Source organism: Melozone crissalis, unplaced genomic scaffold (genome assembly GCF_028551555.1).
Source record: "Melozone crissalis strain CALT ecotype California unplaced genomic scaffold, PUWL_Pcris_2 ptg000018l_1, whole genome shotgun sequence".
NCBI classification, from domain to species: domain Eukaryota; kingdom Metazoa; phylum Chordata; class Aves; order Passeriformes; family Passerellidae; genus Melozone; species Melozone crissalis.
This window is the reverse complement of record NW_026535796.1, coordinates 29,734,628-29,757,814: the sequence shown is the minus strand read 5'-3', so window position 1 is coordinate 29,757,814 and position 23,187 is coordinate 29,734,628. Positions and strand designations below refer to the sequence as shown.

The following is a 23,187-nucleotide window of genomic DNA, read 5'->3' as shown; positions in this document are numbered from 1 at the left end:
GCAAACACAGGCCCGTGCGGCGCCCGGCTGAGCGCAGGGCCGGGGACGGCCCTGGGCACCGCTGCTCTGCTGAGTAGCTGGTAGGTTCTGCTCTCCGACTGAAGTTGCAAGAAGAAATAACTGAAACAGTTTTGATACGACCACCTCATGACTAAATGGTAGGACTGATATTTCAAAACCAAGGATCTAGCTGGAAATAAAGTCTTGTAGTTTTAGTGAGTTACCGTAATGGAATATAGCTACAAGTTTCCTTCCGTGTGCCTTCATGCCCCTACAGCAATCCCACCGGGAATGAGCCGCCTTGCCCCAGCTCACCTTTGGATACCACGGATAAACACACCATATACACCTTTGTGTAAATCTACAAGTACACAAATGAAACTATAGAAACTAGTGATAACACTTCTAGAGCTAAAGTCCAGAAATCAACAGAATAAAAACAAGGAAGCTACACATTTAACCTTTTATTGCACTTTGGACATATACAAGGTATTTCCCACAATTACTGATTATTCAACACTGATGCTACAAAACATCGCTTGAAGATGCAACAGAGTTCAGGCACTGATTCTGCAGAGTTCAAGTTAGAGCTAAAAAAATTTACAAAATTACAGTGTATTGCATAACATTCTAAATACCATAACTTGAAAAATAACATTGCTTATGTAATACAAAAATCAGAGGGTTGGTTATAGTTTTTTTACAAACATTACCATTTTGAAAATGATTTTCTGTATACATATGATTTGACATGCCAAAAGTTTTTGCCTTTTTTTTCTTTTTTCCTATTAGATATTCCCTTAGGTAAGAAACAGAAAAGTCTGAGCTTTAAAATGTTTTACCATATAAAACAGATTCAAAATATACTTGAAAGGCATATTTTGTAGGATTCTATGTTGCAATTATATTTAAATTAGATTTTTTTTCATATACAGAACGTGAGTGTGAATTAATTCAAAAATTCTCATGTTTTCAAATTCTAGGACATAACATCTTAATGAAGATAATCAAAGGTGCAGCACACAATGGTTTAGACTTGTAGTATGAAGAAATTTTTTCTCCTTTGAGCTATATTTCACTCTTCATTCAATTAAAAAACCTAACAGCTTTTTCTGGTAAGCATCCTCTGAATGGGCAAAAAAGCAAGTCACAGATTTCTTATTCCTTGGTTTTTCAAACACAGAGCTAAAATACTTGATGATGGTGGGTTTTTTTTTCCTATCTACATTATTAAGGAGACCATACTAAACCCACTGAGACTAATATATTACCGTTTAGTAGAAAATTATCACTCCAGAAAACAAATAGCTTATTTGATGTGCTAATTCCAGATGGAAACTAAGGGTTTGATGCAGAAACTGTGGGGTGAAGTTCTTTGGCCAAACACAAAAAGGACTGCAATAGTTCTTTCATGGTGCTGACAAATCTTATAAAAGAAACAGTGTCTATAATATATTTTATACATTGATGCATACACAATTATTCTCCCTGTGTTACAGAAATACTGAAATAAGTAGCCTCCCTAATTTCAAGGTGTGCCTCAAGCTATGCTTATGTAAAATGAAAACTACCCCATAATATTGCACTTCAGTGATCTGCTACAACAATAAAAAACCTAGGGTCCTTATAACTATATAAATTGTTTGTACAATGTCAAGACAAGGGATACAATTCTGTGTTTGGAAGTTAGCTTATTCAGTGGAATTCTAATGAACAGTTCAAATAAATTTATGAGTGGTCTATATAAATGCTGAAAATGAGGAAATTCCTTTCCATAGCAGCATTCAGGAATATCACTTGAATATATGAAGTATTATATTGGAGTGTCTAGATAGAGCTGATCAAATAGATAGAAAAGTGAAAGACAACTTGTCCTGAACGGGTACATGTCAGTATCAGACAATGGGAACAAAATCAATGCAAGAAAAACCCTTTCAGGCAGTATTACATACTATGTTTTTACTGATTTTACAAATTCAGGGTTTGGATATAGGATTATACAGCAGATCATTTTAAAGTTGACACTTTTTACACCTGGCATATAGGTTAGTTCTGCCTTTATATAAAAGCCTTTTAACCCCTGAGTTCAAAAGTTATAAGCAATAAAAGGTGTGAACTCTGTTTTTGTAATCTCAGGTATGTTTTGAAGCCTTATGTTCACATTGTTTCATTATTTCTTTCCCCATTGAAGGTTTTAAAACGCTGTTTATTTAGTTCCAGGTTCTGAACAATTTCTCTTGCCACTGCAGGTACCAAAAGTCCTCATCCTTTAAAATTACTCACATTCTGCTTACTACTTTTGTAAAATCTGTACTTCTCATATGGAAGAATAACATTAGAGAAGGAAGAATAACATTAGAGAACATATTCATCATTAGCTAGGCAAGATAAACAAATACTGCGCTCATTTTTAAAGTATAATACGATATTTGCAGGAAAGTCATTATATTTGAAAAATACAAACATACAACATGAATCTTTATTATGTAAACAAATTTGTGCCAAATCACTCTCCCTGTAATGGTAACAGACCACTGGGAAGGCTAAGAACACAAAGAATTTATTGACATAATGAGAGTCAAAAATTATGCAAAGATCAGAAACACAGAATATTATTGGAGAAGACACTGAGAAAATGCTTAGTATATAAACAAGCCAAATTACATTCTCCAAGGGATGATACGTTTCTTTTAAAGGAGACTTGAATATGCTTTTGGCCAAATGATAAGACTGATGAGATTAGATTGTTTTAGGCATTAGTAATGAAAAATGTCTGATCTAAGACTTGCAATGATTTTCTTAGACTTTCTATTATTTTTTCAGAAGCACCTATCCATTTATGATTACTGTGGATGTACTTCCTTGCCAAAGAATTCAAATGTAAAGCAATCCTCCTTATATTTTCAATTCAAATCAAGCTATATTAATAAAAAAGTATATAATTATTTTCCAGTATTTTGAATAATGTGCATACATATAGACACATACAGATACATATGTATCTATATTACATGTATAGCACAGCTTATGTTAAGGACATATAGCACAGGCAGTCAAAACAGAGGGAAATAGTATAATTTCAAAACAGAGAGCAGCATACATTTAAAAATAATGTATTTAAATGTCCTTTCAATGTCATAGTTTTAGCATTAGTCACATTAAAGTATTGCTGTATAGGAATTTCACTACTTATATTTTACAGCTTAATGGCCCAGCCATTTGCAGAAATTACTGCAGCACTGAAATATATTTTGTACAGTGCTCAGAATGTGCCTATGACTGAACTGGAAGAATTTAGAATAAAAGCTAGAAAAGCGTCAGGCCCAGACAAACTTGATGGTAGACTGCCTTTAGTTTAACAAAGAGTTTTAGTGCATGGTCGATTGAAAATACTTAAATGGAGGACAAGTTTATATGCTCTAATGAGCAACAAACTTTTGTTCTTTCATACTTTAAAACATTAAGTCTAACTCCTAAATTTCACTTTGAAAGGCCAGGTATTGCTGCATGATCAAGATTTCATTCTGGTTTTTACTATTTTGGCCCTATGAGTAATTAAAAATTAATGTATGACAGTAGAATGCAGAAATGTGGAAATGTCAAAGATCTTGTTTAAAAACAGAGACACAAGTTCAATCAAATTTTGTTCTTACACTGTATTATTTTAGCTGTTTTCTCCAGATTTTCAGTGCACTAGCCACAATGACCATAAAACTACAATTATTTTAATTTTCCTAGGTTTTTATGAACCATAAGAACATAAATGAATCAATACAAAACAATTACTGAAAAACTCTATATATAGAACTGAAGAACTGCATCACAGTTTTATGCAAGACAATGCTCTACCGCAATTATCTTCAAAATGTACTTGGTTTGTTTTTGACAAATAAGTTACCTAAGTATTTGATACAATCCACATACTTACCTGTTACAGAGTGTGTTTTTCATACCTGTCTGCAGCAAAAGCTGACATTTAAACTACTTCTGCAAGAGATGCAGGACTCTGAAGGTCAACTTCAAAAAGAAAACTATTCAGGAGATAAAGGCTTTTTTTAATTTGAAAATTGTTTTCCATCTCATAACAACTTTTAGCATAATTTTGGAGGAAAGGTCAGAAAATACTAAAAGCACGTCCAAAAATACAGTAGCAAACTGAAAGAAGATGTTCCTGCAGAAAACTCAAGTTTCCAACGTTCAGTTTCATAGCAAAAATACTTACTCCCTTTCAACTCTTAGTGTGTTTCTGATGGTGAGCTCCATTTTATTTTTGAACTGCTGATACGTCTTTGTTCTAGGAAGCTCTAAGCAATTAAGAAGTCTGTTTCCATTGGGATACCTTATACGTAAAAATTTAATAGTAGGTTCAGGATCAAAACCAATGGCTGGTATATAAGAGGAGCCTGTTACAAAGAGCAGAATATCCTCCAATGTCACTACAGAGTCACCACCTAAAAGAAAAGGATTACGTTTTATCACTGATTGTCTATTACATATAAGCCATTACCCCACATGTTAAGTGCTAAGAGGAAAAAACCCCATATGAAATCAAATCAATATGCTGAATAAATATGCAGTTATACAGCTACCTAAGAAAAAGTTTAGCAAGAAAATCCCACTTCAGTTAGTTCTGAAAAATCTTAAATGAATACAAAAATCTCTTCTGCAAGCAAAAGATAGGAAACAGAGGTCTTTAAGACTTCAGACAATCTATTTAATAAAGGATTTTTCATTATCACTGAGGTTGTGTGTTGGATTTTCATATTTTAATTCACAGGAATCCTAGAGACAATCTTTCAGATATTTACCACCCTAAAGGTCTGGGCAACAGTTGGAGAAATTCTCATTAGTAAGAAAAAGGGAGAAGAAGGAACAATTAGGAACTGATAGTGACTACAAAACCTTGAATTATTTACATCATTGAAATCTAAAAATCAAATTCTGTATGAAAATCAGCAACTAAATAACCTGGACAGGGAAAGAGAGGATTTTTTCATTAAAAAAAAAAAAAAAAAAAAACAAACCAAAACAAAACTTACTTTCCACATCTTGCAAATAGCCCATCCAAAAATCAGCACCTTCAACTTTATTTACATCTGATGAGGAATGGATTGTAAAGAGATTGTAAACAGTTTCCGCTGAAAGTCTTTCAGGTTCGTAGCAGAATATGCTAGAGAACACCCCTGGGTGCGTTTGCATTTTCTCCAGAACACCAAGCGTTTTCAAACCCTGCCTAAAACTAGGAGATGAGGATAGAAAAAGAGTGACCATGCATCAGAACTCTGCATTTTACAAAGCTGCAAGATGGGGTATAATAAATCTTGTCAAGAAGGTTACATAGTACTCCCATTTTATCTTGGGAAATCCATTTAACTCTCATTTTAACAATCTAAATGTTTCTGTGGAGCTTTTTGGGGAGATGAAAGAAATCCCAGTGATATGTAGAAATTAACCTTATTTCCTGGTACTTGACTCTATGTACAAGGCATACTTTGAACTTTAGTAAGAAAACATAGAAATCCTCTTTTTTACAAATATCTCTCTGGATAACAGCTTAAATTCCTTGTCCATAGACAAAATGAGTTCTCTTAAAAGACAGCCTTTGCTTGGCTTTTGCAAGTTTGCATGTGCTTATATGCTGTTATTTCTGTCTGACAAATGCAGACAGCAGCATCCTGGGCTGTACTGGAACTGTGTTGCCAGCAGCTCAAGGGAGGCGATCTTTTTCCTCTGCTTAGCAGCAGTAAGGCCACACTTAAAGTGCTGTGTGCAGTGCCAGGTTCTGGCAAAGGGTGACTAGGAAGATTAAGGGACTACAGCATAACCCTTTGAGGAGAGGCTCAGAGAGCTGGGACTCTTCAGCCTAGAGAAGAGAAGGTTCAGGTGGAATCTCAACACAGAGAAATACCTGAAGAGATAGGAGGCCAGAGACAGGCTCTTTTCAGTGGTGCCCACTGGCATAGAACATTTAACAGCTAAAATAACCAACTCTTTAGTTACTCTCAGTCCTTTATAGTGACAAGTAATTTCTTGTTCTACTCTCTTATGCCCACCTTAAGCCCATCTCTCAAATGCTCAAAACTCCACTACCTCATGGTGTTTCGAGTTCACTCAATATTTAAGTGTTTGAATTAGTGCATTTGTTTAAATGCACTAATTATGTTTTACTTTTTAACTCACTAATTTTAAAATATGATATAGACTGTTCAAACATGCCAGAGGGCCTTGAACTGAAGGACTAAATTCTTCTGACCTTTGTTTAAAAAAAATCCTCATATTAAGAATCAGTTTTCATAGCTCTTTGAGACAGAGTAATCAAATTTGTCAGAGGTAATACTATATGTGAAATTTAAATCAGGCTATGCTTGTTGGAAAAATTAGCATCCAGTAAATTTTTACTGAGCAGATGAAGAATGCGAATTGGAAGTAAGGCCAGAGACCAATCAAAGAACAGTCAAGAGCTGCAACTTTTCCAGCTCATGAGGTCATCACTACCTCACAGAAACATCAATGCAATGCTTATATTCCAAGCAGGCCAACTTATACTTGTTGACAGTGTTGCACTCCTAATAGCACACACAAACTCCCTAATTAGAACTCTAGAAAACTCATTTGAATTCTAAACATATGTTAAACATTTCTAAAACAAAGACTCTACATTGGAGCAATTCTGAATTAGAATTGAACATAAGCTAGAGAAATTTTAGAGTGCAAAGGTCTTTGTCATGCTGTAGCTTAAAAATTGTGAATCCGCCTTCTTCATAAGGTTGAAAAGGGAATGTAATGTGACCAAGGAGAAGTCAGAGCAGATATGTAGAGAAAAAAGCTTTTCAGTTTAACTATTTAGTTAACAGCTGCTACTTAGTCAACTGAAAATTACAGTACACTTCAGTGGTTTAAATGGAGTAAGTAAGTAAGAATACCTAAGAGTTAGTTTTAGTAACATATTATTTAGAGCTGCAGTGAGGAGAAGAACCAAGAAGTTCGAAAACTCAAGCAAAACAAACCTTTCTAGGGGCAAAGTAATTCTCTTGATTACATGATAGATCAGTATGTCATTCACCAGCATGTTCTTATCACACAAAGCTGTTACAGGTCTTAAACAGCCAGCAGCAGTGAGGAATTCACAGCAGTCTTGTAGTGTAGACTGTAGGCTGGATAGACTATTTGCAAATTTTATCTGCATAAAAACATAAGTTAGGCACTTGTTTACTACATGTGTGTAAACATATATGTGAAAAATATACCTTTGAATTTCAACAAAATCTATATTCAGTAAGTCCTTCTCTATCTCCAAATATAGTCTTGAGCAATAAATAAAAAGAAACTTATTGCATATTACCGTTTTTATTGTTTGTGCTACATCAACATCAGCAACATCTTCCAAAACTGGCTTCACATTCTCTGGACCATAGACAAGACATTTGAACAGTGTTTTGGAAAAGAAACCAGGAGGTGGACCACCATGAACCAGAGAAACGGCAATCATTTTACCAGCTTCAAAAAAAAGATTTTCTTTTAAAGCTGCAAATAAAAAAGTATGTTTATTTAGATGCTTAGAAATTATTTTTGATAATTTTTTAATAGAAAATGTCATAGTACTGTTTTTCTTAATGACTTTTGCCATCTTGTGACAGTTCAAACTATAAGACCCTATTTTTACATAGGAGTACCACAATCTTTTGCACCAGCTCTTCAGCCACTATCCAGGATTGGGAGATATAACTTCCACTTTACACCAAACTCATATTTAATTCTGAAGCGTAAGAACTCAAAGAAGCTAACTTGGGGTCTTTTGGAAGCACACTATGAGAAATAATGCTCCAGAAATTTGAGGAAAGGAAAATAATTAGCAGAGAAAGCGAGTCAGAAAGAAAGAAACTAAATTAAAGAAAACAAATACACTAACTAAAAAGTTCCAAGTCTACTTATATGCTGTTTTTCCATGGCTGTAGTCGACTTTTCCAACCAACCCAAATTTTTAAAATGACAAATCCACAAACCATCCCTCTTTAGAATTGAAAAAATAAAAAAAATCAATCCCTGATTTTTATCCTTCAGGACTATACTTGTGAACTGATACTCATACTGGCTGAAGATTAAAAAATATTTTAAGTTATATACTTCTCAATTTGCTTTTGAACAAAGCAACTAATTACCTTGAAAATCAAGGGACAAGTTCTTTCCAAAAGAGCCCTCAAACAATGATGAATTCTGAAGGTGAAGCATTAATACTTGGAAGAAATGGTGTTTTGATGCAGACGTAGTATTTGTCTTTGATCTATTTTTGCAGTTTGAGAAATTTACTTCAATAGTGTTTGTAGGACTGAAGATGCGCTGTCTAAATCCTTTTAAAGCACTACTCCAAATATTTTCTGCATTGATGTTAAGTCTTGTTGTTTTTGTTTGAACTTGTAACTTTAACTCCTTCAGTATATTACAAACTTCCTTCCTTTGCTGACTTAAATACCTACAAGAAAATTGCATGTATTCTCAGATTAAATCTATGATTCGTAATTAACAACAGTTATACAAAAAATATTTAAATCGTATATTAAGAACACTTCTTTAAACACTGTGGCACATTCAGGTATTGCTTGAATTATATCAATAAAACATTTAGTATATATTTTAAAATATATAATCCTATAGTGGCAAGTTTTAGAATACCTCTAAGAACTGAAAAAAGAGGTAGAAATAATTACCCTGGCATAAATCAAATAGTGATTTTCTTAATTCAGTGACTCCAACACAGTACCAAACCATCATCACATGAGTTGACATTTAAACAGTGAAACAAGTAAGAAATTGAAGTTTAAAATTTTGCCTTACAGATGTTTTGAAACCAAATTAGAACAATCATCACTATAATAAAAAAGTATATTTGAGTGGGAAGAAAATTCTCATTAAAAAAACCAAGATGTTTTCTTTATGAGCTTCCAACCAAAACTATCTCAAATACCGTATTTACTAGAAATACCTTATTCGCTCATCAGAATTTTTAGCACATAAGATAGAATCCATAAACTACGCACAAGAAGATAATGAATTTTATGTCCTCAAACTGAATATTCTATATTAAAACATGTTGTTTTAGCACTGACTTTAGTACAGGCACAAAGTATTCATATGGTACAAATACAAAAACATTAAAAATTTAGGACCTGTCTAATTAGAAGAAAGCAATTAGGATCCTTTTTATTCCCTATTTTCTAACGAATGCTTAGCCATGCATCAGTAAGGACAAAAATGCATTTCTGGGTTTTGACCCCCTTACATCTAACCTAAAAACTCTCCGTAGGTTTCATTCTTTTCCCCTCACACCCCTCTAGCATTTATAAACAGCAGAAGCCTTTCTCAAGCTATGACTTCTGATTTTAAGTGTAAACTCATCTCATTTTTGACTAACTATATACATATACACACACACAAATATATATGCATACTGTATAGATTCACACAGAGAAATATATATGGATACTGTATATACACACAGATACATATAGATACTGTACATACACAAAACCACACACACAGTCTGTAGGAAATACAGTAAAAAGCCATGTGCTAGATTACTCTTCAAAATAAGAAAAATAGAAGAAATACTTGTGCCTCAGGGACCAGTTCCAGTTTGACATCACTGGAGATGGGGACACTGTCACTCTGTTGGATGCTGGCTGCTCTAGGTGTGAGCAAGGTGACAAGTTCTGGCACATTATCTTTGGCGATCTAGAAGTCAAAACAGTATTTTAAGAAGATACAACTGAAGAATGTATGAACACTTCCTATTTCAAGGTAGCAGTATAGTTTCCCCCTAAATCAGTACTGACTCTCACTTGTATTGCCATTTCCATGAAGTCCACCAGTGCCTGAACTACAATTTTGAAAATAATGATTCTGTATTTTATTACACCGTGGACTAATTAGGATGTGTTTTTAGTTGCATCTCATACATCAGATGAAAGCGCTGACTGACACAGTAAGCAAAAACTAAAAATATTAGTTTTTACAAACTTGAAAACAGCAGAGCAAAATATTATTAAGAACATTTGTCTTTAAGTCAGACTTCTAGAACACTATTAAAATGGAAAAAATTCCAATAAGCAAACTTAAAGCTTATTGGCATTTGTATATTCTTAAGTTACCACTAAATTGTTAAAATTCTTTTAACAAGGACCTATCTCTACCAAACTAAAAAATGGTTTACATGCCACCAAATCCAAATAACTATAGCAAACTTACTGAGCTCATGGCTTACTCAGAAAACTTCAATCACTAAATTTTTTATTCTAATTTTATTTGATTTGCAATTTAATGTAAGTTCCTCCTATGGAATAAGCCATCATTTCCTCACGTTTAAGTATTATCTTATGGCAATGATCAATTTCTGTGAGAAAACAGAAAATTACACACTGGAGTAGAAAACTGCGTGGAGATCCAGATGACCGCCGAGGGGACTTTGGGGGTGGCTCGTCCAGCAAACATGGTGTTCCATTTGAATTTGCAGAGGCAGACGAAGCACGCTTTTTCCGTTTGCTATACTTCCCTGTAGGATTACATTATATTAATTTAATGAATTTTCTAGTAGCAAAGTATGCTTATATAACCTGAAGTTATCATTTAAGAAATCACTGTCACATCCACAACTTCACCTGATTTTGCAAAGATACTTCTGCATTCCATGCACTCCCAGTTTTGCTCCCACGACTTCAGAGATGAACAGGCCAAATGAGTCCCACGAGAACCGCAGTACTGGCAACGCTGAATTTCCCATTTACTAAAAGGAAAAACTTTGGCATTTAGAATTAGACAGAAGAATGAGGCTAGTAAAAACAAAGACTAATTGTAAAGGCAATCCTGACACTAAATCAATAAAGCATAATTTTATCAGTTTGGCAGAACTGATTCTAATCAAGGAGACTTTCTTCACACAAGATATACTCATAACTGGCTGCAACAAGAAAAAAAAAGCTACTCATGTTCCAGCAGCTTGCACTGAGTGAGGCTATTAGTACTCCTCTGTTCTGAAGTCAACAGATTGCAGGCACTATCTTCTCATCCTGCTAGTCAGCAAACTCCTCTGTGTTTTATGGTATCCACCAGTCAGCTTTTCCAAACAGTAATTCATTTAAAGGAGAACTCTCTAGGGAAACATTCAAACTACTGATGACCTAAGTCAACTACTTTAACAATAAAATACTTATAGCCTTTACAAGAAGTTAACACTTAATAAACTGCTGAATTAAACTCTGAATGATACATACACAACATTAATTTAGGTACATGCTGTGCTGATGCACAAATTCTACTTCAGCTTGTAAAAAATGAGGACAAAGTAACTGATAATCCCTTTAATTTGGTTTTCATGGCTTTTATAACCATATGAAGTTAGAGAAATTTAGTATTGAAATATGATTATATTGAGTAAAACAAAAACACTATCTAGACAGACACATTAAGATGTGATGCCAAAAAATAGCCAAACATTTATGTACATAAAAATTATAAACAACAACAATGAAAAATAAGTCAAAAAACCTATTCTATCCCAAGTTATACCTTCCTGCTAAAGTACCATACCTATCAGGTTCATTATAGTCTCTTCCTTTCTTGCAGAGACACCTTTTAACATCACAATGTTGATAACAATGCAGTAAGTCTTGATATGCATTTTCTTCAAGTTCCCAAGATGCATCCCTGTAAACAAGGCAGAAGATGGACATCAGAACTCTATTTCTGAATGTTTTAATGGGTTGCTCTGTATTTAGAAAAAAATATATGCAATAAACATATGAATGTATTTCAATCATGTCATGTTCTAGGGGAGGTTCTAGGTGACTGAGAGGGGGAAGGGGGGGAGGAAACTCTAGTAACTAAAATAATACTATAAAACACATAGATGGACTTTTTCTTGCATAAATTTACTTTGATTTTAAGTATTTATTATTTGTCATATGACTTCAGTGACACAGCACATTTGCTCTGTCTCCATCCCTTTTTTCTCTCACACAAAACAAGGATATTTGTTTAGGCAATCTACATGAGTTACAACCGAAACTGGTTTTATGAATGGTAACTCAGAATGTTCCAGGCCAGTATGATGAAGTTCATAAATTATTTTGACTCTTCCTCCTCTCCAGAATCTTAAGCTTCTGTCTCAAGAGGGAATTGATGGTGCTCTCTGAAGACTAATAGTTACTACGTAATGATACTTCTAACAAAGAAGCATCATTCTGATCTCTTTCTGTCATATTTTGAGCCTCTTCAGGTGACAGAAACAGGAAAAACAGCTTGGAATTTTGGAAGCAGATATTATACTAACATAACCTTTGCAATCCCTTGGCAGAAGACAGCAGCTGTATGGCTGAGTAATCAGCCAATTACTATTCTGTCTTGACAGAAATTCAGATAATTAAACTTGAACACAGAAGATACACTTCTTAGCAATCTCTACATTAAGGAAAAATTGTATTTAAGAAGTGCTTTTATCTTCCCATTGGGTTTAGAATTTAAGCTGAATCATGGCATTAAAAGTGACTTTTCAGAGCTTTCTGTTTTGTGTTTGACATAACCAATTTCACCTTTGCCTATTTTTATGCATATCTAAAAGGAAACAGGCTACTCCTTACCAAACTGAACAATTCTACAACTCGAAGGTAGAACCAACATTTCACATATTAATAGATGAAGTTCTGTAGAATAAAATAAATGTTCATAACAGCTTTAAGTTTTCATACAAGAGTAGTCATTAACAAAATTACTTACCTTTCTGGAATGTGTATGCCCATTCTCAACATTTCTTTTTGAAATTTGTCCTTGTTATTACATACTGTGCACCTAAAGAAAAATATCCCAGCACTCAAAGCTTGATACTGTGCCAAGAAAAAAAACAAAAAACACAACAAAGAAACCAGACCAATTATTGAATTACTACCATCCTTAATATGACAATAAATTATGTCTTAATATTCAGACACATTACATTCATGGATACCGTCCTGACATGGGTGTTAAAGCTGGTACAATTATGATGTGACTTGACATTAAAGCAAATGGCAAGAATTTTCTCTTCCTTTAAGGAAAGAGCTCATATGCCAGAATAAGATTCATAAACAAAAGCACCATTCTTTTCAGTCAGTGTAAGTAACCTCTCCAGATCCAGTGTAAGTTTACAAAAACAAAGTTGTAATTTTTTGTAGTCTTGGATTTAGCCAAAGAGAACTGATGATGTATAAATTACATTTTTAGCACTCAGATTCTGCACATAATGACTTGCAAGAAACTTGCTGAACTTCAGTTCCTAGAAGTAGCAGAGGCATGAAATATGTATCACACATGCAGAAACATGGAGGGGCCACAGGGAGAGAAAAATTAATAGCATTAAAAGCTCAAAATCCTTTTGTGTGCACAAAGCAATTTTAGCACTGCTCTTCAAACCTAGCATACTTCATAGCTACTACCTACACTTACCAGTAAGCAATTGTTCCATTATTTTTAAACAGAAATGTGATCTCCATGGATGCAAAAGGACTGAAAGGGAGAACCTGTATTACCTGCAAGCATTCTCGATGAAACCAAGCATTTTTACAGCAAGGACTTTTCAAAACAGTGTACACTGGAAGATGTTCAACCAAATCCAGGCATATTGTGCACTGTGAAGCTCCTCTAGGTTCTTTATCCATAAACTCTTGGACTGGTCTATGTTCCCAACAGTAAGATCTAAAAAGAGTAATTTATGGTTCTGTTAACAAAACTACATTTTAAGAACCCTTCTTCATAAAATTTAAAGACATCAAAATTAATTCATTAATCAATTTTTCATGAGTAAGTGCTATGCAACAAGCTAAAAATGCACACATACTGGTTTTTGCTAGGCTAGAGTTAAATTTCTTAATAGTAACTTGACTTGTATGGTGATGTTTTGGATTTGTGAGGAAATCAGTGTTGATAACACAGTGATGTTTTAGCTATTGCCCAGCAGATCTTGAACAGAGTCCAGACTTTTTTGCTTTCTCACCGCTCCTCACCAGCGAGCAGGGTAGGGATGCACAAGGAACTGGGAGGTGAGACAGCTGGGATGGCTAATCCCTACTGACCTAAGGGATATTCCATACCATGACATCCAAGAAATGCAGCTCTAGAACAAACCTTTCTGAAAATGCCTTATCTTTACACGTACTTGAGGTAATGCAAGTTGTTTTGTGTTAACTGCCTGCCAGACTTCAATCCATCCACCCAACAAACTCAGCTCACAACAAGAAGGATAATGCACTCAAGAGTATTTTGACTACAGCCAAGATGCTAGACAGATGACAGTAAAAGAAACCAAATCATTTTTTTGACATTTGATATTAAGCCCATTTCCCCTACAGTCCCTCTCTGATAAACTTGGAAACACAACAAAATGGCAGACACTGTGTTGTGACTGTTGAGAGATACAGGTATCCAAAGCTCTGCCATTTCAAGCAAGGCTCAGAACACAGGCAAACAAAAACCCAAATCGACCATTATGCAGTTAATTTCAGAGCTCAGAATTTACGGCTCAGTTTTATAAAGAACTTAACTACTTGTATAAGCATAAAGTCATGTATTTCAAAGTGTTGAGAATTGAGTTTATAAATATTAGGTGCACAATGTAACTGTTTGACTTTCATGTCTACCACAAATCAGGTATTTGATTCCTAGATAATCTGATGTCATTTGCAACTATCAGCCTATCCAATAACAAGCCATGAAAGAAACGCAAGTCACCTCCTGTATAAATATAATAAATTGAAAATAGAAAAACAACAAAGTCCCAAAACTCACCTGAAGTCTTCCATAAACTGGAAAATGCATTCCCTTTGTATCCCACAAGGAAAATGGTAACTTCGTTTGCATTTAGGAGCTACACATCCAATTGAAGCTCCCTTTTTCTTACAGATATTACATTTCTAGAAATAATTTGTTTTGGAAAGAGAATATTAACACTTTAAATACAAGTAAAATTATAGGAATTAAACCAATAGAAAAGTTACAAAAAGTGTAAAAAAGAATAGTAGCTAATAGATTAAAACTGTGACAAGACTAATGTGGTTTAGCTCTGTTACAAAGAGTAAACATATGCAGTTATTTCCCAGACTTAATGCACTGGTTAATATGCATATTGTCCTGTGACATCTAAGATAACATACAAGTTACTTTACCAGTACCTATAGTTTATATAGCTATAATAGGCATACACATATATATGCTTATATATAGGCATCTGTAAATTATTTACTCTCAGCTTCAAGCTCAGCACAATGTCATGAGCTATTATGAAAGTTTAATTCACTCTTTTTACCTGGAACTTGCCCAAGGAATAACACCAGTTGCAAACTCTAGAGGCCCAGGGAAGCTGACTTCAGTTGTGGGGTGAATTGTAATGGAGCATCCAGGCCACACTGATCTCAGAAAGATTCACTAGGCCTCAGCCTGAACCACCTGCACTGGACTAAGCCTCTCTTGAGGCTCATCAGAAACACTGTCTGCTCCCAGGAACTAGCAGGTATCTAATGAGCTCCTGTTTTATAACAGCCTTGGAAAACTGTTTTCTTGCCTGAACAACCAAGTGGAATAGTATTTTCGTTACTGAAGCTTCAGAGAAAGTTACCAACTCAAATTGCAGCCAGGATGGGAAATTACTGTCACTAAAGCCCTCTTGTGACCCTACAAACAGTGGACCAAAGTGAGACCCTTGGAGCTGGATTCCCAGAAGGCACGGGGCTAATGTGCATGTCTCAAACACTGACAGCCACAGTGGAGCTGCTGGCAGTAACACACACAAACTGCTGGTGATAACCAAGAACACACCGTGAAAAAGAAGATTTGACTGCAGCAGAGGGCCCGGCAGAGATTCACTTGTCTGTGAGAAAGAACCACAGCACAGTGCAAGCACAGGAATGTGGAGCAGAAGTGGGCATGGACTATGGGGTAGAATTTAGACCTCAAAGCCCTCAAACCCACTACCAGAAAGGCCTGAAACAACAGACTGCTCAAGATAACTAATTTACATAGAGGGCAAGAAATCCACCTTTGGGGTGGAGAAACCTATCCCCAAAAAGGTAACCCCCACAAAGCCCAGGCCAAGTGTGTAAACGTCTAATAAAACTTTCTGACCTCTAGTGGACCCTCTGACTTTTGTCACTCCTTTTGCCCAGTGAGCAAAATCTTAGGTGCTTCCTTCTCCTTAAGGGTGGATCATTACAATTTCTGCAGGGTTTTTTTCCTTGTGGCTTCCACAAATCCAATAGACTTGTTACTTCAATGTAGAGTTCAGGTGCTTGAATGGGTTCAGCACATTGTCCATTGGAGGAAGAAAACAAACCCCACAGGCAGTACTAAGAGCACTTAAAAGTTACCTTTTTCCCCTGGTAAATACCAAAGACATCATTCTTACCAGTTTTGCAGCTCTTTTTACTTCTTTTCTAATATCTGTGATCAAAAATCCATCTACACCTTCATCTTCTTCACCCCTCTGCCAAATGCCACTTGACATTAACTACAAAAACAAATTAAGTATTTCAAAATATCCACCTAATCTAAAGATTTAAAATTACATACACTGTGCTTATCAAGTAAGAGAGAAGTTTAGTCTAAAAAAGCTCACATGGAAACATTTTAATGATTAAAACTCTGATATAAAACACATTTTTGTCTGACATGACAACAACCAGTAAAATGAAAATAAGTATTACATAACATCAGAGTAATTGTATAATACTGTAGGGCCAGAGATAGTGTATTTTGCCTTCCTTTTTGAAGTATACAGACTATTCAGATAATTGTCAAACAATTACTTTCAGCATATAAATCTTCAGAGGAAGTAAAATTAAATTAGCTTAGTTAATATGAATGACAATTGTGCTGTGAAGATAATGAAGCACAGTAGGAAGTAACTGCACTGAAGTGTCACCTAAGAGGAAAAGTAATTCGCTTTAGAGGAGATTTAAATAAACACAGAATCAACTAAGTAGGCAAATCAGAAGAGCCTGATGATAATTTAAAGTTAGGCAGCAACATTACAGTCTTCAAATAACTGAAGAGTTTCACAACTTGATGCCGTTTATATTCTTTACAGTCTCATTTTATAATTTCAACGTAGTACCATTTAAACTAGTTTTATCAATATTGTACTCAAATAAATGCAAGATTACATACCCAAACCAATTAAATATATTTTTCCAACTGTGAGACATTTGGCAAAGAATAATTAAACTGTCACTAATGTGCCTTTTTGTAAAACTCTTTTCTTATATAACATACACTGTATTTAAGTAAAATCACAGGGCTTTGCACATTTTTAAAAGAAGTAGACACAAAAAAATGTTAAAGATACTACACTGACCTTCCTGCAGTTAAAATAACTTTTAACTCCTAAAGCTCAGTATTGCATGCATGCCTTTTCCTACCTGTTTATCAGGATAGGATTTTTCCTTATCATTTGATATGGCCCTATATAGGAGACAAAACTACCACTAACACGGTATAATGGCCTCTATTTCCTTACAGCGGCTTAAAATTTATTTGAAATCAAATTTCTCTATCTTTATCTAATTTCAGAAAACCTCCACTCTCCTAAATTTTTAAAGGATTCAGTATCCAAACTATTAAGCCATCTACAGTCAACGCTCTTTAAAGAATTTGTTGAGAAAACATACCCCCTACATTACTTCTGATACTTGACACTAATTTTAAAACTGGGGAGAACAATTCAAATTATATTTATTAACAAGCAAAAGATTTCTTTTTTTTTTTGTGAAGTAGTAATGTTATTCTAAAGACCTGCAAAAATGTAGAGTTTGAGAGGAAATTTATACCTTTAGGAATATGAAACTTGGAAAATGTCAAGAGTGATAACAAAAGCTTCAAGTTATATCGATAGCTTTGTTTAAATTATATACTTGTACTGTTTAGTGAAACTATACTGATATGATCAACAGGTTACATATAACTTCACTGAAAATTAGGACTTGAGTGTTACAATGTTCTGTGTAATGTCAGAGAACAGCTCACAGCCAGCAAGAAATATTGAGAAATGAAAAAAACCTTTTCTGTAGTTTCCACACTGGGTGGAATTTTCACATTTCAAATTTTGAAACTACATTTTTCTTATAGGAGGCAATATGTACGTGCAAACTGTTCCTTTTGTCTTAACATGTACCTTCATTGCTATTTGCTATGATAGGTTAGGAGAATGAACGAATTCCTTTAAATGGACTATGAACAGAATTTAGCTTTGAATAAAGGCTTGTTGGGATTTACTTATTTCATCTGCTGCACCTGACAAGTACAAGCTTTCAAGGCTAGGAGTTAAAGCTCACATTTCAAGCTTTGCGACAACAAAATTATTACAAAAACATGACAAGTTATTAGTATTAAATACTTGTTGCACCTTTTTTCAGATAAACCAGAAAACCCAAATATCATTACCATACACTTACCAAACAGTAATAATGAACAGTGAGATTGCACTCCACAGAGGTCCTTTTTTCTCCATACTTTTCAGTGCAGTCATCTGTCCGTCCACAGAGAACACAGACTAAAATATAGAATCATGTTTATAAGCACAGTGAATGTACTGGAATTGCTATGGATCAGCTACAGAGCAGTAGCTTCCACCTCTTTCAATCACATGCATCTTCAAGTAGATTAAGGATAAGTGGAAAGAAGTGGATAAAGGACAGTAGATATCCCTTTCCTTATTGTTGAATTTTATCATAGATACAGAAGAATGTACTATTTGTTCCTCCTCTAGTTACTAGCAAGAAAATACTTCACCAGCCTGCTGATTCAGTAGTGGTCTATCAGCCAAGCTAAATTCACAAGCAGACTGTGCTCCCAATTGAAATATTCTTCCCCAAACACCCAAAGAGAATTGTCAAATGGCCAACAATGTCCAGGTGCATGTGAAATGTCATCTAGTTGCTACCACAGCTTTTAAAAACATTTAACAATTTGAGACAAAACGGCATTTAACTAAAACCTCGAGGACCTCCCACTTACCAAAGCTTCTAGCCCACTATCATAGTTCCATGGACTTTTAATAGCTTCCCTTTAATTCCCAGTAGATGTATAAAAGACATTTACAATATTCTAAGATTCAGAACAGTCACAGTAGTAACAACAGGGCTACTGCTTCAGCCTAAGAAAGTGCTGAATGGTACATCTCAAACACAGCTCTGCGTGACTTGGCTGCTAAATTCACAAGGTTACTTCCTTGAAACATCTGCAGAAAACATTATTTTAAAATAGTCTAATTACAGCAAACAAACCTAAAGAAGTTTTAAGTTATTTCTTTTTTATTTCCTGAGACAAGTGGTAGTTCTAAAACAATTTCACATAATGGTTAGGGCTGGGAGTGACCTCTGGAGATCATCTGGTCCAACCCCCTGCAAGGCAGGGCCACCTAGAGCAGGTGACACAGGACCTTGTGCAGGTGGGTTTTGGATGTCTCCAGAGAAGGAGTCCATGACCTCGGTGGGCAGCCTGTTCCAGTGCTCTGCCACGCTTCCACATGTTGGGAAGCTCTTGTGTTTTAGTTCATGACCATTGCCCCTCATCCTATCTCTGGGCACTGCTGAAGAGTCTGGCACCACCCTCTTGGCACCTGCCTCTGAGATATTTATATGTGTTAATGAGATTCCCTCTCTGCCTTCTCTTCTCCAGACTAAACAGGTCCAGCTCCCACAGTCTCTCCTCATGAGAGAGATGCTCCAGACCCCAAATCATCTCTATGGCCTCTGCTGGACACTCTCAGGAACTCCTTGTCTGTCTTGTACTGAGGAGCCTCAAATTGGACACAGTAATTTTATTATTGGAAACTCACCTACTCTTTGAGCATGAATAAAATAAGTCATGACTAACAATATATATGCAGATTAAGTATTTCTGAAATTATTTTATAAAAGCTTTACTCACTTTTTGTGCTTTGAACATCAAAATGATTTGTTTTGCTCATCCTGAGTTCTTCTGGCTGTCATGCAAAAGAAACAAGGTATTAAATACATCCAGTGCAAAAATGAACATTATACAGCTCTTTTATGTTTATTCAAAACTGCAAAGAAAGTGTATAAACTCCATAAACCGAAAGTGGTATTATGATAAAATAATATCATAATTCAACTGTTATTGTGGGAAACAGGGATTCAGAAAGCAGGATGCAATTGTCCAGAAAAAACATCTTAGACCATGAGAGATACAGCAACTTTTACCTATTTCCCTAAACTAACAAACAAAATACATATTATTTTGAGAGAGAAAAAGTCCGATGCAACAGCTAGCTATCTACAAACTTATTTGTACAGAAGAGTTCTTACTTATTTTAAGCAACAGAAATAATGGCTCACAGATAACCTAAGAAACAGCTCTGACTTCTGCTCAAATAAAGATTGTACTAATACAAAGAACTTGAAAACAAAAAAATAACTGGGTAGTGGAGAAAATGGATCCTCCATTTTCTCCAAACAATGGAGACTATATGACTATAGTCTCCATTGTTTGGAGAAAATGCAGGATCCTGGATCAGAGAAATCCTGATCCACAAAAAAGCCAAAGGGAAAAAAAACCCCACAAACTAAAAAGGTGAGGAATTCAAAACCAGGACATGCATACAAGGGAATTTACACTATGTAGGACAGTGTATTTTACATTCTGAAGTAGAAAGTAATTTATTTAGAAACAGCGATCTAACTTGCAACCTGAGCTGCCCTTTACTGTGTGCCACACCATGGACCCTTATCCTAAAAAAATCAACCCAAACCAAATAATCCCTAGTTTCTTCACCACAGCATCAAAGTGATTATTCTCTCTCAGCAGTCTTCCAGGAACACATCTGTAGATCTTAGACTTGCCTTCCCTTAGGAAGCTGAAAAAAGCATTACTTAAGTTCTGTAAGCCAAGAGTGAAGGCCTGCATCTCCAGGCTGGAACTCCGGCAGGCGGACAACTCCCTCTTGCTACAGGGAAGCAGCCAGTAACAAATCAAGGGTCAAACCAGAAGCCTGACAGACTGTCAACTATCGGTGGTCCGCTATTTACAGGTTTGAGGACTACCAGTTATCAGCCTCAAGAACAAAATTTAGGTAAATTCAAACTATTGCAAATAAAGCACTGGAGCAATTTTACTGGAGATCTAGGGAAGGAAGCATATTGAGAAAGAAAAAGAAATGGAGGCAGAAGTGTCAGGCACAAAGCAAGGGCTCTATGCCACTGAGAACCGGAGTAGTTGCACAAAGGACCTTGGCCACAAAACGGTCTAGAAGGAAAACAAACCAAAAAGCACCACTACTAAACTAGATGAAAACATTCCTAAAGACACACCACACTGATAGTCAGATTAAATAAGTGACCACTCATTTCCCAGAAACACACTTCCCTTTTTCTAAATAAAGAGGAATAACTATACTTCATCAGGTACAGAGGGAGCAAAAGACGCCCAGAGCTCACACACATTCCCCTTCTTCAGGATTTCCCCAGGATGGTCACTGTCAGTTTCACCGTTCTCACGCTCCTGCGGTAATACAACACAGAAATTGCATACACACGGCCACGCAAGCCAAGATTATTTTGGTAGAAAGCCCTACAGGTGGACAAAGCACATATGTGGCTGGAAACAAATCACCTTCATACCCTTTCTTGGCGCCAGGAAAATAGAAAAAAGAAAACGCTACACCACCCCCAATTCCCTCTACTTTTCTCAAATTGTTTCGGGTGAGGGAACCCAAAGTTCGAATTTACAAGTTAAAAGATAAGCGGATCACCCATTTGGACCCCCTGCATGAGTCCTCTGGGGCTTTTCACAGGAACAAAGCAATTCCGCGTCCGTCTGTTTGCACGGCAGGAACGACACCATTATCGCCCAGTCTTGAAAACCGGTGTAAAAAAAACGTATCTACTTTGCCTAAACAGGCTAGAAAATTCCTCACAGTGGGTGTTTAGATTTTGCTACATTCTGTAATTTTTTTACTGCTCCATAGCGTAACGCGTTTCAAGTCTTTTAATTAGAGACTGAAAAAGAAAAACAAAGCAAGCCCCAAGAGGCACGGTATCACGCACACGTTTTCCCCAGTACAGGAACAAAGGACATCTCCCGAAGCCACCTGTGCACCCCGAATTTCCACGCAGTGAGACGTCCAGGTCCCCCCGCGCTCACGCCCCGGAGCCGCGTCCCGGCAAAGTCCCGTCCCTCGGCGCCCAGCCCCGGGCGGGCGGGCAGCGCTCCCGGCACGTCCCATCCCGTCCCCAGGAGCCGGGGCCGGGGCTCAGGCGGCCGCGCTCCCCCCGCGCCTCGCAGGGCTCAGCCGCCCGGCACAAGGGCCACGGCAGCTCCTGGGCGCGACGTCCGCCGCTCCTCTCCCGTGCTGCACTCCGCGTCCCCCCGCGCCGCCGCCCGTGTCCCGCTAGCGCGGAGGCAAGAGGGAGCATGTTTGGGTAGTTCTGCCGGAGCTCCGGCCGCTCCGAGCGGCGGGAGCCAAGCAGCACCGGCTGGGAGGCTGCCGCACGTCGCTCCCCGCACGGCGAAGGAAGGGGCTCCCGCCTCCCTGCCCCGGAGCCCGAGGGCGGCACTCACCGCTGGGACCCGACCGAACCAGGCCGGGCCGCAGCACCGCGCGCCAACCGACGGCCGATTCAAACCCCAACATCCGCCTCCCGCCGGAAGCGCGGCCCGGCCCGCCCACCGCCCCGCCCCGCGGCCCCGGAACAGCGGGCGAGCCTCCTGTGCGGATTTACCCGAGGAAACAATAAGTTGCGGTTTTTTAAAGAAATATTAAAAAAAAAAAAAAATTCTATCTTCTGCAGCTTGTTCTCAAGGGGCCTAAACTGCCACCGTGTCAGGCCGTGCTGACCCTTTTTCCCCCATAGCTGCAATGAAACGGAGTTTCTCAGTAAAGTTGTGCATTTGATGTTTGTGCTGATGCTTTTCCATTGCAACGCCACTGGTGTTGCACCGCGTCACAAGGGAGCTCCTTCCAGCGGCTTTGGGATTTGGCGAGTGCTACTCCCCTGTCCAGCAGAGCTGGAATGCTGCAGTGCCGAGGTCCATACACTGGGCATGCTGAGCAGTGTCAGCTCCATGCCCACCCCTGCACACCACCGGGAGCGGCTCCATGTGCCGGGAGTGCTGAGCAGTGCCAGCTCCATGCCCACCCCGGCACACCGCCGGGAG

At 37.1% G+C, this 23,187-nt stretch overlaps 1 protein-coding gene across 3 annotated transcripts; it reads right to left on the bottom strand.

Moving 5' to 3' along the window:
- Positions 1–449: 449 nt before the first annotated feature.
- G2E3 (G2/M-phase specific E3 ubiquitin protein ligase) lies at positions 450–22,659 on the bottom strand. Of its 3 annotated transcripts, none has more exons than XM_054276014.1 (16): positions 22,591–22,659; positions 19,942–19,992; positions 18,465–18,562; positions 16,421–16,522; positions 14,809–14,933; positions 13,554–13,719; positions 12,766–12,872; positions 11,581–11,697; positions 10,653–10,777; positions 10,414–10,546; positions 9,607–9,729; positions 8,160–8,470; positions 7,343–7,524; positions 7,008–7,180; positions 5,040–5,239; positions 450–4,451 (listed from the first exon to the last, which is right to left on the bottom strand). In XM_054276014.1, the coding sequence occupies exons 2-16, from the start codon at positions 19,979–19,981 to the stop codon at positions 4,219–4,221; spliced, it is 2,235 nt and encodes a 744-aa protein (XP_054131989.1). In that variant the 5' UTR covers positions 19,982–19,992; positions 22,591–22,659; the 3' UTR covers positions 450–4,218. The 3 variants fall into 3 exon arrangements, with proteins under 3 accessions (XP_054131989.1, XP_054131991.1, XP_054131992.1); XM_054276016.1 differs by having other exon boundaries at positions 19,942–19,996; positions 22,591–22,648; XM_054276017.1 differs by having other exon boundaries at positions 19,942–19,989; positions 22,591–22,630.
- Between the last annotated feature and the right edge of the window lie 528 nt (positions 22,660–23,187).